This window comes from Gobio gobio, assembly GCF_949357685.1.
Source record: "Gobio gobio genome assembly, chromosome: 24".
NCBI classification, from domain to species: Eukaryota; Metazoa; Chordata; class Actinopteri; order Cypriniformes; family Gobionidae; genus Gobio; species Gobio gobio.
Window position 1 is genome coordinate 10,557,430 of NC_137120.1, and position 18,226 is coordinate 10,575,655.

At 38.3% G+C, this 18,226-nt stretch overlaps 2 protein-coding genes across 2 annotated transcripts; both read left to right on the plus strand.

The window, feature by feature from the left end:
• Nucleotides 1-359: 359 nt before the first annotated feature.
• LOC307120149 (CD48 antigen-like) lies at nt 360-2,494 on the plus strand (the record flags this gene model as incomplete). The annotated part of the gene is made up of 6 exons (XM_079807037.1): nt 360-426; nt 584-904; nt 1,002-1,292; nt 1,388-1,492; nt 1,888-1,967; nt 2,441-2,494. 6 exons carry the CDS (start codon nt 360-362, stop codon nt 2,492-2,494), a joined length of 918 nt encoding a protein of 305 aa, XP_079663163.1.
• Nucleotides 2,495-8,383: 5,889 nt separating this feature from the next.
• Nucleotides 8,384-10,503, plus strand: LOC307120675 (uncharacterized protein). Its single transcript, XM_079807801.1, has 5 exons — nt 8,384-8,695; nt 8,793-9,113; nt 9,215-9,346; nt 9,742-9,821; nt 10,306-10,503. The coding sequence occupies exons 1-5, from the start codon at nt 8,404-8,406 to the stop codon at nt 10,357-10,359; spliced, it is 879 nt and encodes a 292-aa protein (XP_079663927.1). The 5' UTR covers nt 8,384-8,403; the 3' UTR covers nt 10,360-10,503.
• The last annotated feature ends 7,723 nt before the right edge of the window (nt 10,504-18,226 follow it).

Below are 18,226 nucleotides of genomic sequence, written 5' to 3' on the forward strand. Positions count from 1 at the left end.
TGTTCTCGATAAATGACGTCTCTTTAAACACTGATTTTCCTCTACAGCAGATAACTCTAAAACTAACTAAATATTAAGGATGTGTTGCACCAAACTAATTAAACTTCAATATAGTTTAAATCAAGATTTATCTAATAATTCAGTTGCTCCAAACTTTGTTTAAAAAATTACAGACTTACTTTTAAACCCTCATTTTGATCCTGGTTTTACTTTACATTTAAGATCATATATTATAAGAATGTTCTGCTTGATTCTGACAGTTTCTCTCTTTATCTAAGAGCGACTAATGTCAGAGAGAAAGTTTCTGGTTGTCAGTCAAAAAGGAAATGTAATATTAAAATCATTGCTGTTTAATTACAATGGCGAATCCATCAAATCCAACCGTAGATGAAGTTTTAACATTAAGTGCTGCAACCAGCCCTGAGTGTTTGTCTGTTCTTATCTCACCTTTCATTTAGTTCTGAGTTTCTGCTGCTCTGGATGTTCTCAACTTCACATGTAAAGAAGAAAAACTACAAATGATTTCAAGCTTTATTAACCATCAGAAACATTCATCTGTTCTAAAAATCTGTGTGTTCATCAGGTGTGTTTGGTGAGTCAGTGTCAGTGATGGAGGGAGATTCTGTTCTTCTAGAGGCTAATGTTACTGAAATACATGAAGACGACGATTTACTGTGGAGATTTGGAGCTGAAAAGTCTCTGATAGCTAGAATCAAAAGACAAAAGCAAATCTTCCCCACATCCGATGATGTTCCTGATGGGAGATTCAGAGACAGACTGAAGCTGGACGATCAAACTGGATCTCTGACCATCACAAACATCACAACTGAACATGCTGGAGTTTATCAACTAGATCTAATTGGAGTGAAAGTATCATCAAAAACATTCAGTGTTTCTGTCTATGGTGAGAAGAGACTTCATTTGTCAAACATGCACAAAAAGTTTTTCATGACAAAACTTTGTATTTATCAGTTTCCCTCTTATTCTCTCGTGTTTTCCAGCTCGTCTGCCTGTTCCTGTCATCAGCAGAAACTCTTCACAATGTTCTTCATCTTCATCATCATCTTGTTCACTGGTATGTTCAGTGTTGAATGTGAGTCATGTGACTCTCTCCTGGTACAAAGGAAACAGTTTATTGTCCAGCATCAGTGTGTCTGATCTCAGCATCAGTCTCTCTCTACCTCTGGAGGTGGAATATCAGGATAAAAACACCTACAGCTGTGTGCTCAACAATCCCATCAGCAACCAGACTCAACATCTGGACATCACTCAACTCTGTCCCACATGTGCAGGTACAGCAGCACGGCTGATGATTATTTACTGACCTGATCTCTGTCTTCTGTTGTAGATCAGACTGACACATTCACTTCTTTCTTTATCATTACAGTCTCAGTCTCTCTGATAGTGCTGATCTCTGCTGGATCTCTGATGATTGTTGCTGGATTGGGAATCTTCTGGATCTGCAGGAAACACAAAAAAACTGATCAAGAAAGTAAGTGTTACAGCTTTTAACAAGTATTATAATAAATATTAATTAATATTATTACAATAATAGTATGATTGAAAAATCTACTCCAAACAAATTATTCAATTGATAGCCCATATTATAATTTAATATTTTAATATTCATGTAGGTAACACCATTTAGTCCATAAATAATGTTGGTTATTATTTTTTGCACTAATTGGAACAGGTCTACTCGTCTCACAAAAACTGATTCTGTGTTTACGGTTTACTCTGTTAGTAGCACATGTGGAAATAGCAATAATGTACAACATATTAATTTTGTTAATGCAGTTTTTAAAATTGAAGCTTTAAATATATTTATTAATTGTGAGCATTAACACTTTAACTTGTAAAAAAAATCTCTTCCTGTTGTTCGAGCAGCTCAGATTTGTGAAGATGAGAAAACTTCTGCTGTTCTGTTTCAACATCCGTCGTTCTATGAAAGAAACACACACACATGGGTAAGATCATTTATCATTAGTTTCTGTTGTGTGTGTGTGTTTGTATCATATCAGTGAGTCAGATGGAGATCAGTGTGTGATTGTGATACTTTTCTGCAAGCAATAACTAGTCATTTGTACTGGAATATGTTTTAAAGCAACTGAGAAACACTAAAAGAGTGCAGGATATTTTAATGCAACTAACACAAATAATTGTGCAAAAGAAAGGACAATAAATAAACTCAAACTATTTTCATTCATGAAACTTTCACTTCAGGCTAATATTAAAAAAAAATGTCCCACTTTCAGTTGTTCTTTAGGCAAAATTTCCTATTCAGCTTGCGTTATGGTTATGATTTAACATCGTTAGGCCTGTGCAATTCATGCTAATATTACAACATTTCAATACTTGATAATTTTTTCTAAAACCACTGCTATAGATATAGATGATTTGTTTTAGTTTTTTATTCTATCTTGTGTGATGTGTTTTACAGAAATCTGAAGAGGAGACTCATGTGGAGTATGTGTCTGTCAGCATGAGAAGATGATTCAATGTTTCTCTAATATCTGATCCAGCTGTGATCATTTCACTATTGAAAACTTCTGCGACGAGTCTGTGGTATTAATACTAAGATTATGCGTATTATCTTATATTATAATTTTAAAGAATAAATCCAATGATTCACTGTTGTAATATGGTATCATGCAAATGTCTCGTGACTGATCACGGTATTTTAAACATCCTTCCAGCAGCAAAAAGTCAATTTAAGAGCCTCCAAAAAAGTCACTGCGATTTACTATAAGCTAAATGTATAATTATGAATGTGGAAATAGTAATTTTCCTCCACATAATGGTGTAGTTCAATCTAACAGCAGGGGTTAATGTAACAGAAACTGCTCTTCTCTCTGTATAAAGCGCAATCTAGTGTTCAAAATGGGAATTCACATCTGGAACCAGGGTCTGTGACCCTAGCATTTTTGGGGGCCTAAGCAGATTTCCAAAAGGGGCTCCCACTACCTACAGTTTCACCTAACCACCCCCAACCCATTCCAACATACACATCCTACACCAGTGGCAAACGCAAAGGGGTTTAATGGGGGGTCTTGAGCCCCTGCCCCTGTGAAAGTGAAAATGCCCTTTTCTTCTAACCAACAGATCCACTGTCCTACACTGACACCTTATTGTAAAGTTTGACCAAATTGTCTTACTAAATATATTTATCTTTCAAGATATAATATGAAGATATCTTTATCGATTGCTTTTAGATAAATGTATCAACATTGGTGAGTAAATAAAGCAAAAACACCTGCCAATGGGTTATACATTTACAATAGAGAATAATTTATTAATAATAATTATAATAATATAGAATAAATAGGTTCTGAGCTGGCATGTTTAAGTCCAGATTAAATTGCGAAGAACTTTATAAGTGTAAAAACACATGTTTGAAAAGTATTTAATTCGGCCTATTTAAATAATTTGAGTTGTTTGATAAACACTAAAGCAAATACAAAAATCTGAATGGCTGTTTGAACACGTAAATACTGGTTGCTTTTCCTCTCCGTTACGAGCAGAAACAGAAAGTCGCGCTTTCGCAGCTGCTTTGTGTACAGGGGTAACCATGGTAACCACCGTATTCTGCTCCATAAGCGCCACATCCTGAGAGTGAACTTGCATTTTTATTCAGCCCGTCTGCAGTTTGTTCAGATGATCAATGCGAAAACCAGATCGAATTTACACGCAGTGAATTGCACTGGTAGATGGAAAATAAGCTGATATGCATTCCTAAAATCTAAACAATTTGGATATTAAGGTAGGCTATCTAGAATTATTAACGTATTTTGAAGTGCCCATGATAAAAATGTCATGCAAGACACTGATACCGTGGTACATCGTCTTTAAAGCGCTCGTAAATGCCGAATTAGACCAATAACACATCGATGTAGCATCTTGTTCACTTTTTCCCCTGTTTTCCTCTTCTCTGCACCAGATTGATACACTCTAAAAAAATGCAGCCTCTTCATTTTCAAACATTAACGCACACGACTGGCACAAGCAAACTTTATCAAACTTATTACCACGCATTACTGTCTTAACCCTCTGGGGGACTTCAAAAATGACCCGAAGCGTTTTATAAATTAAAAAAAAAAATTGTAGCTTCATCTGAATGGTCCGAAACTTGGTGACTTTATTGGTACTTGGTTATAGAACACCCCAAAAAATTGGGGACAGGATTTGAAAAGTCTAAGTGGTCATAAAAAAAATAGTCACACTCAGGACATTCGGGTCAAAAATGACCCCCATAGGAAATTAATGGGAAATACAGAGTTTTTTTGTGCATACAATCTACAAATCAGCCAGGAAGCAGAAAAAAAGCACGACAGTGAAGGGGTGAATCTGTAAAACATCAAGAGTGCAAAACAGACAAAAAAAACACACACACACACAAAAACACAATTACCTTTTGGAATGGCATGCTTTGTGTGTGCCATTCCGATTTGTTTCCGATTTCTGATTCCGATTTGTGTGTGTGTGTGTATTTGTGTGCATAAGTGTGTGTGTGTGTGAGTTTTTTTTGTCTGTTTTGCATTCTTGATGTTTTAGAGATTCACCCCTTCACTGTTGAGTCCTTTTTTTCTGCATCCTGGCTGATTTGTAGATTGTATGCACAAAAAAAACAAATTTCCCATTCATTTCCTAGGGGGGTCATTTTTGGTCTTGAGTGTGACTATTTTTTTTTTTTACGACCACTTAGACTTTTCAAATCCTGCAATTTTTGGGTGTTCAATACCAAGTACCAATACAGTCAAGAAGTTTCGGACCATTCCGATGAAGCTATGATTTTTTAAAAAAAATTATAAAACGCAAGATCCACTATAGTGGTAAAAATGTTCTATTGCGTGATAAAAATGCTCAATGTGTCCACTGGATGGCACCAATCTCATTTAAAAAATTGCTTTCATGAGGCCTAGGCTTGACTCTAAAACGAAATACAGCTTTAAAGCTACACTATGTAACTTTTCCGTCCACTAGAGGTCGCCTGTTCAAAACAAAGTCGTAGTTTGATGACGGCACGTTTGAGCGCAGAATCTCGGGACATGTGGTCTTCACCTCACAGCCGGTGTAAAACAGTCAGGATAGGACTCGAGCAGAAATCATGTTCATGGATGCGATTATTAACATTACTGTAGTCTGAAGCAGAGCAGGACCGAGTGTTGTGGAGCTGAGCAAGGCCGCAGGAGCGATTGAAGAGCGGGACTGTTATTATGGCATAGTCGCCGGCGGGACTTTTATTATGACACGGTTGCCGGCGCCACTTCCTCTTTTCCAGTCATGAGTTTGAGGTAACGCAACTCTGTTTATCGTATTAGATATATCTGAGTGTTTTGAAAAGGAAGTTATGACGTTCGCTCGGCGGCTGCTATGACACTTGTTCACAATGCAGTGAGAGTAAAGTGTTTCACTGAATAAAACCGGAGACCGAGGGTGACTCAGATATGACGCAATCGACAGGCGACTCCCTGACACGCATAGCTCACACGTCCCGGTTCCTTGGTTAAAATAGCAATTTTCTCACGATTTACAAATAGTTGAAAACATTTGGGATATTCTAAGTACTCAACTGAACAAAATATATAACACTGGCCTAGTGGTTTCTGGATGTTTTACTGCAAAAATCCTACATAGTTCACCTTTAATAATAATTTTGAAAAAATTATATATAGATATACATTGTTTATTATATTCAATGGGAAAAAATTGGTCATAATTATTGCATAAATATTCATTATAAATCATAAAATTATCTCAAAACACCAAAAAAGAAAAGAAAAAATATTATTGAACAAAAATATATTTAATTGATTTTACTCAAATCTTTTTTATCTTAATCCCGCCCTCCGGGTCATTTTTGACCCGAAGGTCCTGAGTGTGACCCATAAATGAAGAACCCCAGAGGGTTAAACATGACGCATGCAATGCAATACACAGGCAATAACCATGTTTGCTGTAACTGTAGCTGTAACTTCTCAAAATAAACAATCCAAAAGATAAGACACTCGGTGCAGGTCACACCGGTATGTTATACTTTTTTTTCCCATGTTTTGTTGCGTTGCATGCCGGTATGTTGACAGAAGTTGTGGGATTTCATGTGTTGCGTGATATCTCTGCGCCCAAGTAGCAGTGCTTCGCCTGTGCTTCCCCATAATATAGTCCCAAGTCAATATCTGCCTAGGAAATCGCCTAGTCTTAATCTGCATCACTATTTGTATTCGTTGTGAATGGCTACAAGAAGAAATTAGGTGGGGTTTTTTTTTTTTTTTGGATCACTTTTACTCGGGACATGCTAGCTGGCAACATAGGATTCCATTCATTATGCTAAGCTAAGCTAGCGGCGACCATGCCAAACTAAAACAATGCATGCACTGAGACAAAAATGCATTTGCCCACATATCTAAATGTAGGAAAGATGTTGAATAAGCCCTATTTCTAAAAACAGTGGAGCGTTCCTTTAATGAACATCATACAAACTCACATCCTGATTTCACCTGTAATAAAGCATCAGTACAATCTCTAGAATGTGAACGTGTTTTTTTACTAAGTTTATATAAAATTATTCTTTTTTAAAACGAAAGAATAAATCACTTTTACAGACTAAACTTGTGAATGTGAGTGTTAAATGATCATTGTGTTTCGATTTTCTGTCTCTGTGTCAAATGCAGTTTCTCATCATGTTTCAAAGTTCAAGTTCAAAGCTGTTCCTATAGAAGCAGGACAGGAAGAAACTCTTCACCTACAAACTAAACACACATGCTCTTGATACTCGTTCTCTCATCTACAAGACGTCTGTCCACACAACAGATCAAACCACATCTCCGGAAAAAAAACAGCAGAAGGTTTCAGTTTGACTTTGTGAGGTCAGACACGCTTTTAACTTTTTACTTTTTTTCATACACTAAGAACTGAATAAATACACAGCTATTTTAAAATCACTAGAGTTTTTGGCCATTAGTTAAAACTACTTTTCAAAAGGTATGTTAAATGATAAACAAAAAAGAATATCTCACCCATTAAGAACAGTTAAAGTCTTAATAAGGGCCAGATGAACTATAACATTATATCATATGCTCATGCAGTGAGTGAAACTATAGGAGGGTCAGACTCTGTCGGGGGAGGATTCAGTGTTTTCAGCAGATTAGATCAGACACTGAACAACTGAAGAAAATGTCTCACATGTTTTTCACATGCGTTTTATTCGGTTTGTGTTGGTGCCGTCTGATTGGTAAGTAACAAAAAAAATGTGTTATGGTTTAATATTTTTCCATTTCAGATTAATACAGCGGCTGCTACACTCAGAAAAAAATTACAAAAGCTGTCACTGGGGCGGCACACTTTCAAACGGTACTAATATATACCTTTAAGATATAATATGCATCCTTTAGCGATAAATAGGTGCATCTTTTGAAAGGGTCTCATCCCCGTCGCAGCTTTTGTACCTTTTTTCCTGACTGTATTGTTCAAATTTTCAGATTATTTTCACGTGCTATTCTTTATGAAATGAATCATGAACATTGTGAAATCCACTTTAAATTAAAATTTCTAGGTCCAGAAAGGTCATGAAAATAATGGACATTTATACAGTGAATGTAAATGTCTCTGTTTATTATTATTATTAAAATACAATGTACAAAAAAATACTTCTCCAGTGATCATAAACATCTACAGAAGTCATAAAAATACATTAGTCAAAATGTGCAGGTCTCGTTTATTTAAAATAATGTATTGAAAAGGTCCAGCTCAATTAAACTTGTACTTTCAATCTGCCGTATTTATTTGTGTTTGTTCTCGATAAATGACGTCTCTTTAAACACTGATTTTCCTCTACAGCAGATAACTCTAAAACTAACTAAAGATTAAGGATGTGTTGCACCAAACTAATTAAACTTCAATATAGTTTAAATCAAGATTAATCTAATAATTCAGTTGCTCCAAACTTTGTTTAAAAAATTACAGACTTACTTTTAAACCCTCATTTTGATCCTGGTTTTACTTTACATTTAAGATCATGTATTATACGAAATTATATATGTTCTGCTTGATTCTGACAGTTTCTCTCTTTATCTAAGAGCGACTGATGTCAGAGAGAAAGTTTCTGGTTGTCAGTCAAAAAGGAAATGTAATATTAAAATCATTGCTGTTTAATTACAATGGTGAATCCATCAAATCCAACCGTAGATGAAGTTTTAACATTAAGTGCTGCAACCAGCCCTGAGTGTTTGTCTGTTCTTATCTCACCTTTCATTTAGTTCTGAGTTTCTGCTGCTCTGGATGTTCTCAACTTCACATATAAAGAAGAAAAACTACAAATGATTTCAAGCTTTATTAACCATCAGAAACATTCATCTGTTCTAAAAATCTGTGTGTTCATCAGGTGTGTTTGGTGAGTCAGTGTCAGTGATGGAGGGAGATTCTGTTCTTCTAGAGGCTAATGTTACTGAAATACATGAAGACGACGATTTACTGTGGAGATTTGGAGCTGAAAAGTCTCCGATAGCTAGAATCAGAAGACAGAAGCAAATCTTCCCCACATCCGATGTTCCTGATGGGAGATTCAGAGACAGACTGAAGCTGGACGATCAAACTGGATCTCTGACCATCACAAACATCACAACTGAACATGCTGGAGTTTATCGACTAGATATAAGTGCATCGAAATCATCATCAAAATCATTCAGTGTTTCTGTCTATGGTGAGAAGAGACTTCATTTGTCAAACATGCACAAAATGTTTTTCATGACAAAACTTTGTATTTATCAGTTTTCCTCTTATTCTCTCGTGTTCTCCAGCTCATCTGCCTGTTCCTGTCATCAGCAGAAACTCTTCACAATGTTCTTCGTCATCATCATCATCATCATCATCATCATCATCATCATCATCAAATTGTTCACTGGTGTGTTCAGTGGTGAATGTGGGTCATGTGATTCTCTCCTGGTACAAAGGAAACAGTTTATTGTCCAGCATCAGTGTGTCTGATCTCAGCATCAGTCTCTCTCTACCTCTGGAGGTGGAATATCAGGATAAAAACACCTACAGCTGTGTGCTCAACAATCCCATCAGCAACCAGACTCAACATCTGGACATCACTCAACTCTGTCACACATGTTCAGGTACAGCAGCACGGCTGATATATGTGTTTATTTACTGACCTGATCTCTGTCTTCTGTTGTAGATCAGACTGACACATTCACTTCTTTCTTTATCATCACAGAACCGGTCAGACCTTCTCCTTCTCCTCCTCCAGTCTCTCTGATAGTGCTGATCTCTGCTGGATCTCTGATGATTGTTGCTGGATTTGGGATCTTCTGGATCTGCAGGAAACACAAAAAAACTGATCAAGAAAGTAAGTGTTACAGCTTTTATCAAGTATTATAACAAATATTAATTAATATTATTACAATAATAGTATGATTGAAAAATCTACTCCAAACAAATTATTCAATTGATAGCCCATATTATAATTTAATATTTTAATATTCATGTAGGTAACACCATTTAGTCCATAAATAATGTTGGTTATTATTTTTTGCACTAATTGGAACAGGTCTACTCATCTCACAAAAACTGATTCTGTATTTACGGTTTACTCTGTTAGTAGCACATGTGGAAATAGCAATAATGTACAACATATTCATTTTGTTAATGTAGTTTTTAAAATTGCAGCATTAAATATATTTGTTAATTGTGAGCATTAACACTTTAACTTGTAAAATAAATCTCTTCCTGTTGTTCGAGCAGTTCAGATTCGTGAAGATGAGAAAACTTCTGCTGTTCTGTTTCAACATCCGTCGTTCTATGAAAGAAACACACACACATGGGTAAGATCATTTATCATTCGTTTCTGTTGTGTGTGTTTGTATCATTTCAGTGAGTCAGATGGAGATCATTGTGTGATTGTGATACTTTTCTGCAAGCAATAACTAGTCATTTGTCCTGGAATATGTTTTAAAGCAACTGAGAAACACTAAACGAGTGCAGGATATTTTAATGCAACTAACACAAATAATTGTGCAAAAGAAAGGACAATAAATAAACTCAATCTCTAATGTATTCATTCATGGACTTTTCACTTCAGGCTAATATTTAAAAAAAAATGGTCACACTTTCTGTTGTTCTTTAGGCAAAATTGTATATTTTCCTATTCAGCTTGCGTTATGGTTATGATTTAACATCGTTAGGCCTGTGCAATTCATGCTAATATTACAACATTTCAATACTTGATAATTTTTTCTAAAACCACTGATATAGATATAGATGATTTGTTTTAGTTTTTTATTCTATCTTGTGTGATGTGTTTTACAGAAATCTGAAGAGGAGACTCATGTGGAGTATGTGTCTGTCAGCATGAGAAGATGATTTAATATTTCTCTAATATCAGATCCAGCCGTGATCATTTCACTATTGAAAACTTCTGCGACGAGTCTGTGGTATTAATACTAAGATTATGCATATGATCTTATATTATAATTTTAAAGAATAAATCCAATGATTCACTGTTGTAATATGGTATCATGAAAATGTCTCGTGACTGATCACGGTATTTTAAACATCCTTCCAGCAGCAAAAAGTCCATTTAAGAGCCTCCAAAAAAGTCCCTGCGATTTACTATAGGCTAAATGTATAATTATGAATGTGGAAATAGTAATTTTCCTCCACATAATGGTGTAGTTCAATCTAACAGCAGGGGTTAATGTAACAGAAACTGCTCTTCTCTCTGTATAAAGCGCCATCTAGTGTTCAAAATGGGAATTCACATCTGGAACCAGGCCCTAGCATTTTTAGGGGCCTAAGCAGATTTCCAAAAGGGGTTCCCACTACCTACAGTTTCTCCTAACCACCCCCAACCCATTCCAACATACACATCCTTAACCAGTGGCAAACGCAAAGGGGTGTAATGGGGGGTCTTGAGCCCCTGCCCCTGTGAAAGTGAAAGTGAAAATGCCCTTTTCTTCTAACCAACAGATCCACTGTCCTATACTGACACCTTATTGTAAAGTTTGACCAAATTGTCTTACTAAATATATTTATCTTTCAAGATATAATATGAAGATATCTTTATCGATTGCTTTTAGATAAATGTATCAACATTGTGGAATGAATAAAGCAAAAACACCTGCCAATGGGTTATACATTTACAATAGAGAATAATACGTTAATAATAATTATAATAATAGAGAATAAATAGGTTCTGAGCTGGCATGTTTAAGTCCAGATTAAATTGCGAAGAACTTTATAAGTGTAAAAACACATGTTTGAAAAGTATTTAATTCGGCCTATTTAAATAATTTGAGTTGTTTGATAAACACTAAAGCAAATACAAAAATCCGAAGGGCTGTTTGAAAACGTAAATACTGGTTGCTTTTCCTCTCCGTTACGAGCAGAAACAGAAAGTGGCGCTTTCGCAGCTGCTTTGTGTACAGGGGTAACCATGGTAACCACCGTATTCTGCTCCATAAGCTCCACATCCTGAGAGTGAACTTGCATTTTTATTCAGCCCGTCTGCAGCTTGTACAGATGATCAATGCGAAAACCAGATCGAATTTACACGCAGTGAATTGCACTGGTAGATGGAAAATAAGCTGATATGCATTCCTAAAATCTAAAGAATTTGGATATTAAGGTAGGCTATCTAGAATTATTAACGTATTTTGAAGTGCCCTCGATAAAAATGTCATGCAAGACACTGATTCCGTGGTACATCGTCTTTAAAGCGCTCGTAAATGCCGAATTAAACCAATAACACATCGATGTAGCATCTTGTTCACTTTTCCCCCTGTTTTCCTCTTCTCTGCACCAGATTGATACACTCTAAAAAAATGCAGCCTCTTCATTTTCAACCATTAACGCACACGACTGGCACAAGCAAACTTTATCAAACTTATTATCACGCATTACTGTCTTAACCCTCTGGGGTACTTCAAAAATGACCCGAAGCGTTTTATAAATTAAAAAAAAAATCGTAGCTTCATCTGAATGGTCCGAAACTTGGTGACTTTATTGGTACTTGGTTATAGAACACCCCAAAAAATTGGGGACAGGATTTGAAAAGTCTAAGTGGTCGTAAAAAAAATAGTCACACTCAGGACATTCGGGTCAAAAATGACCCCCATAGGAAATTAATGGGAAATACAGAGTTTTTTTGTGCATACAATCTACAAATCAGCCAGGATGCAGAAAAAAAGCACGACAGTGAAGGGGTGAATCTCTAAAACATCAAGAGTGCAAAACAGACAAAAAAAACACACACACACACAAAAACACAATTACCTTTTGGAATGGCACGCTTTGTGTGTGCCATTCCGATTTGTTTCCGATTTCTGATTCCGATTTGTGTGTGTGTGTGTATTTGTGTGTATAAGTGTGTGTGTGTGAGGTTTTTTGTCTGTTTTGCACTCTTGATGTTTTAGAGATTCACCCCTTCACTGTTGAGTCCTTTTTTTCTGCATCCTGGCTGATTTGTAGATTGTATGCACAAAAAAACTAATTTCCCGTTAATTTCCTATGGGGGTCATTTTTGGTCCTGAGTGTGACTATTTTCTTTTTACGACCACTTAGACTTTTCAAATCCTGCATTTTTTTGGGTGTTCAATACCAAATACCAATACAGTCACCAAGTTTTGGACCATTCCGATGAAGCTACGATTTTTAATTTTTTTTATAAAACGCAAGATCCATTATAGTGGTAAAAATGTTCTATTGCGTGATAAAAATGCTCAATGTGTCCACCGGATGGCACTGATCTCATTTAAAAAATTGCTTTCATGAGGCCTAGGCTTGACTCTAAAATGAAATACAGCTTCAATAATAATTTTGAAAAAATGATATATAGATATACATTGTTTATTATATTCAATGGGAAAAAATTGGTCATAATTATTGCATAAATGTTCATTATAAATCATAAAATTATCTCAAAACACCAAAAAAGAAAAGAAAAAATATTATTGAACAAAAATATATTTAATTGATTTTACTCAAATCTTTTTTATCTTAATCCCGCCCTCCGGGTCATTTTTGAACCGAAGGTCCTGAGTGTGACCCATAAATGAAGAACCCCAGAGGGTTAAACATGACGCATGCAATGCAATACACAGGCAATAACCATGTTTGCTGTAACTGTAGCTGTAACTTCTCAAAATAAACAATCCAAAAGATAAGACACTCGGTGCAGGTCACGCCGGTATTTTATACTTTTTTTCCCGTTTTTTGTCGCGTTGCATGCCGGTATGTTGATGGAAGTTTGGGGTTTTCATGTGTTGCGTGATATCTCTGCGCCCAAGTAGCAGTGCTTCGCCTGTGCTTCCCCATAATATAGTCCCAAGTCAATATCTGCCTAGGAAATCGCCGAGTCTTAATCTGCATCACTATTTGTATTCGTTGTGAATACGCAGGCCACAAGAAGAAATTAGGTGGGTTTTTTTGGATCACTTTTACTCGGGACATGCTAGCTGGCAACATAGGATTCCATTCATTATGCTAAGCTAAGCTAGCGGCGACCATGCCAAACTAAAACAATGCATGCATTGAGACAAAAATGCATTTGTCCACATATCTAAATGTAGGAAAGATGTTGAATAAGCCCTATTTCTAATATCAGTGGAGCGTTCCTTTAATGAACATCATACAAACTCACATCCTGATTTCACCTGTAATAAAGCATCAGTACAATCTCTAGAATGTGAACGTGTTTTTTTTACTAAGTTTATATAAAATTATTCTTTTTTAAAACGAAAGAATAAATCACTTTTACAGACTAAACTTGTGAATGTGAGTGTTAAATGATCATTGTGTTTCGATTTTCTGTCTCTGTGTCAAATGCAGTTTCTCATCATGTTTCAAAGTTCAAGTTCAAAGCTGTTCACATAGAAGCAGGACAGGAAGAAACTCTTCACCTACAAACTAAACACACATGCTCTTGATACTCGTTCTCTCATCTACAAGACGTCTGTCCACACAACAGATCAAACCACATCTCCGGAAAAAAAAACAGCAGAAGGTTTCAGTTTGACTTTGTGAGGTCAGACACACTTTTAACTTTGTACTTTTTTTCATACACTAAGAACTGAATAAATACACAGCTATTTTAAAATCACTAGAGTTTTTGGCCATTAGTTAAAACTACTTTTCAAAAGGTATGTTAAATGATAAACAATAAAGAATATCTCACCCATTCAGAACAGTTAAAGTCTTAATAAGGGCCAGATGAACTATAACATTATATCATATGCTCATGCAGTGAGTGAAACTATAGGAGGGTCAGACTGTCGGGGGAGGATTCAGTGTTTTCAGCAGATTAGATCAGACACTGAACAACTGAAGAAAATGTCTCACATGTTTTTCACATGCGTTTTATTCAGTTTGTGTTGGTGCCGTCTGATTGGTAAGTGACAAAAAAATGTGTTATGGTTTAATATTTTTCTATTTCAGATTAATACAGCGGCTGCTACACTCAGAAAAAAATTACAAAAGCTGTCACTGGGGCGGCACACTTTCAAACGGTACTAATATATAACTTTAAGATATAATATGCATCCTTTAGCGATAAATAGGTGCATCTTTTGAAAGGGTCCCGTCCCCGTCGCAGCTTTTGTACCTTTTTTCCTGACTGTACTGTTCAAATTTTCTGATTATTTTCATGTGCTATTCTTTATTAAATTAATCATGGATATTGTGAAATCCACTTTAAATTTAAATTTCTAGGTCCAGAAAGGTCATGAAAATAATGGACATTTATACAGTGAATGAATGTCTCTGTATTTTAATAATAATAAAATTAATAAACAATGTACAAAAAAATACTTCTGCAGTGATCATAAACATCTACAGAAGTCATAAAAATACATTAGTCAAAATGTGCAGGTCTCATTTATTTAAAATAATGTATTGAAAAGGTCCAGCTCAATTAAACTTGTACTTTCAATCTGCCGTATTTATTTGTGTTTGTTCTCGATAAATGACGTCTCTTTAAACACTGATTTTCCTCTACAGCAGATAACTCTAAAACTAACTAAATATTAAGGATGTGTTGCACCAAACTAATTAAACTTCAATATAGTTTAAATCAAGATTAATCTAATAATTCAGTTGCTCCAAACTTTGTTTAAAAAATTACAGACTTACTTTTAAACCCTCCTTTTGATCCTGGTTTTACTTTGCATTTAAGATCATGTATTATAAGAAATGATTTATGTTCTGCTTGATTCTGACAGTTTCTCTCTTTATCTAAGCGACTAATGTCAGAGAGAAAGTTTCTGGTTGTCAGTCAAAAAGGAAATGTAATATTAAAATCATTGCTGTTTAATTACAATGGCGAATCCATCGAATCCAACCGTAGATGAAGTTTTAACATTAAGTGCTGCAACCAGCCCTGAGTGTTTGTCTGTTCTTATCTCACCTTTCATTTAGTTCTGAGTTTCTGCTGCTCTGGATGTTCTCAACTTCACATGTAAAGAAGAAAAACTATAAATGATTTCAAGCTTTATTAACCATCAGAAACATTCATCTGTTCTAAAAATCTGTGTGTTCATCAGGTGTGTTTGGTGAGTCAGTGTCAGTGATGGAGGGAGATTCTGTTCTTCTACAGACTAATGTTACTGAAATACATGAAGACAAGGATTTACTGTGGACATTTGGAGCTGAAAAGTCTCCGATAGCTAGAATCAAAAGACAGAAGCAAATCTTCCCCACATCCGATGTTCCTGAGAGATTCAGAGACAGACTGAAGCTGGACGATCAAACTGGATCTCTGACCATCACAAACATCACAACTGAACATGCTGGAGTTTATCAACTAGAGATAAGTGGAGTGAAATCATCATCAAAAACATTCAGTGTTTCTGTCTATGGTGAGAAGAGACTTCATTTGTCAAACATGCACAAAAAGTTCCCTTTCGAAAGGGAACTCTCGCTGCGTCTAGCTGACGCTATGGGGGGGAACGCCCTCGGCGTGACTGGTGTCTGAAGCTACTATCGAATCACGGCAAAGTCTTTGACCGACGTCAGCCCATGACGTCATCAACGTGCGACCCGGAAGTATATAAGGGCGCCGTGCCAACACATACACATCTTTTTCGTCTTCAGGGACTGTTTGTTTGAAGCGGTATCTGCAGATCTGGTAAAGTATTACTAAACTAGGAAAAGGATGAAACGCACAGAGAAGAGGCAGAGCTTTAGGAAGTGTGTTGACCCGTGTCAGAGATTTCTGACACCGGGAGACACACATTCTCTGTGCGTTTATTGCCTGGGCGAAGAGCATGCACAGGCAGTTCTCGAGGGAGCTGCCTGTGCAAACTGTGAGCAATTTCCAGTTAGAACGCTCCGTTCTCGTCTGGCCCTCTTCTCGAGGGAAGAGGGTGCAACATCTGGGGCTGCTGATGTGAGTTCCGCTCTCGCTGAGGCGGAGCGGCGGCGCACTTCATGGGGTTCCCAGATGGAGCTCGCTGATCGTCTGGAGAGAGGTGTGGTACTCTCGGACGATCAAACGGCTGACGAGAGCGACCTGCAGGTCGATGTGGAGAACGATGGTTCTCCGCTGAGACCTGCAGCGGGTGCTCTTCGGGACGGGCAGGAGATGGCTGAGGAGGATGATGAGAGCGACCAGGACCTGCCTGGACCCTCTCAGCCACCCTGTCCCGCGTATGCCGAGTTGCTGGATGCTATGGAGCGCGCCACGGACAGGCTGAGGCTGCCCTGGCGGCGCGCTGGGGGAGAGGTCGCTCGTGGACGGCTCGACGATCGATTTCTCCCCGGTCATACACCAGCACCTCAGATGAGCCTTCCATTCCTACCGGACCTCCATACTGAGGTCCAGGCGGCATGGAAGAACCCGTTCTCTGCCCGCATTCACCGACATCAGCGGGCAAGCTTTGCTGATGTCGAGGGAGTGGGTAAGCACGGGTATGTGTCGATGCCTCCCATAGACGAGACGTTTGCGAACTATCTCGTCTCTGGGCAGGTGTCGACACTGAGAGCTCCATCTCTGCCATCCAAACCGCTGAAAACTACCTCGCGGTTGAATGGCAGGGCATACGCGGCAGCAGGTCAGGCTGGTGCGACCCTGCACACGATGGCGGTGTTGCAGGCGTACCAGGCGGACCTGCTGGAGGATCTCGACCAGGGGGCCGGGCTGTCCCCTGAGGCGGTTGCTGAGCTGCGCCGCACCACAGATCTGTCTCTCCGGGCCACCAAGCAGACTGCTGCTGCTATCGGCCGCTCTATGGCGGCTATGGTGGTTACGGAGAGGCATCTGTGGTTGGGCCTGGCTGATATCGGGGAGAAAGAAAAGGGTTTTCTCCTCGATTCACCGGTTTCGCCTACTGAGCTTTTCGGCACCTCCGTGGAGGCGGTGGTTGGAAAGTTCAGGGAGGCGAAGGCGCGCTCAGCGGCATTTAAAACATGCATACCGCTGAGATCCGCGCCCCCACCCAGGCAGGCGGGACCTGGTCCTTCACGGTCTGAGGACCGTAGGCAGGACCAGAGGGCTAGCGTCTCCTCTCGTGCCCCCCCTCCTTGGAGGAGCAGGGCACAGAGGAGACGGGACTCCCGCGGGGGGAAAAAGGATTTAAGGGAGGTGATCCAGGACAAACGTTCCCAACGAAGGCGTTGGTAATGGGTCACTTCCCTTGAGGGCGGTTACATCATAGCCCTCTCCTTTTTCCTTTCTATGTCTTTTTATGACTTTTTACCCAGGCGCTTCTTACATCAGGCCTGAGGCGGGCCTATGATGAGTAGTACTATGTTCTGATGGCCCGCCCGGAGAGTGAGAACGCCCCTTTCAGGCATTCATGGGCGGTAGAACATGGTGGTGAGAACTGCACAATGAGTCTTCGCTCAGCATGCCGCAGGTGAGAGTGGTCTTTTTTGTATGTAATACTAAAAATATGTATTTCTTACAGACCCCAGGTTCCTGTATAGAGTTGGGTATTCATCAGAGAGAACTGTCTTTCCCCTGTTTAGTTAGGCTTGAACACAGCACCATTATCTGGGCTATGTGTGTGAGCGTGTGTTGGCTTTCCCTGGTTGGTCAAGATGGCGCCAGATAGGCCACCGCTTATGGTTATCAGAAGATGGGCCTCCTCTCATTTGAGAGTATTGTTAGGCCGCCGCTCTTTTCTTTGAAATGTTTGCGGATTACTAGGCGGTAGCACACTTTTCTGTTAGAATGTAGTGGTTGTCTACCGCCTAGGGTTATTATGTGTCTTCGGTCCCCTAAGCCACTGCAGGT

Coding starts and splice junctions, on each gene's coding strand:
- LOC307120675 (XM_079807801.1), top strand. CDS start 8,404: ATGGAGGGAGATTCTGTTCTTCTAGAGGCTAATGTTACTGAAATACAT. Junction 9,114..9,214: donor ACTCTGTCACACATGTTCAG/GTACAGCAGCAC, acceptor TTATCATCACAG/AACCGGTCAGACCTTCTCCT. Junction 9,822..10,305: donor AAAGAAACACACACACATGG/GTAAGATCATTT, acceptor TGTGTTTTACAG/AAATCTGAAGAGGAGACTCA.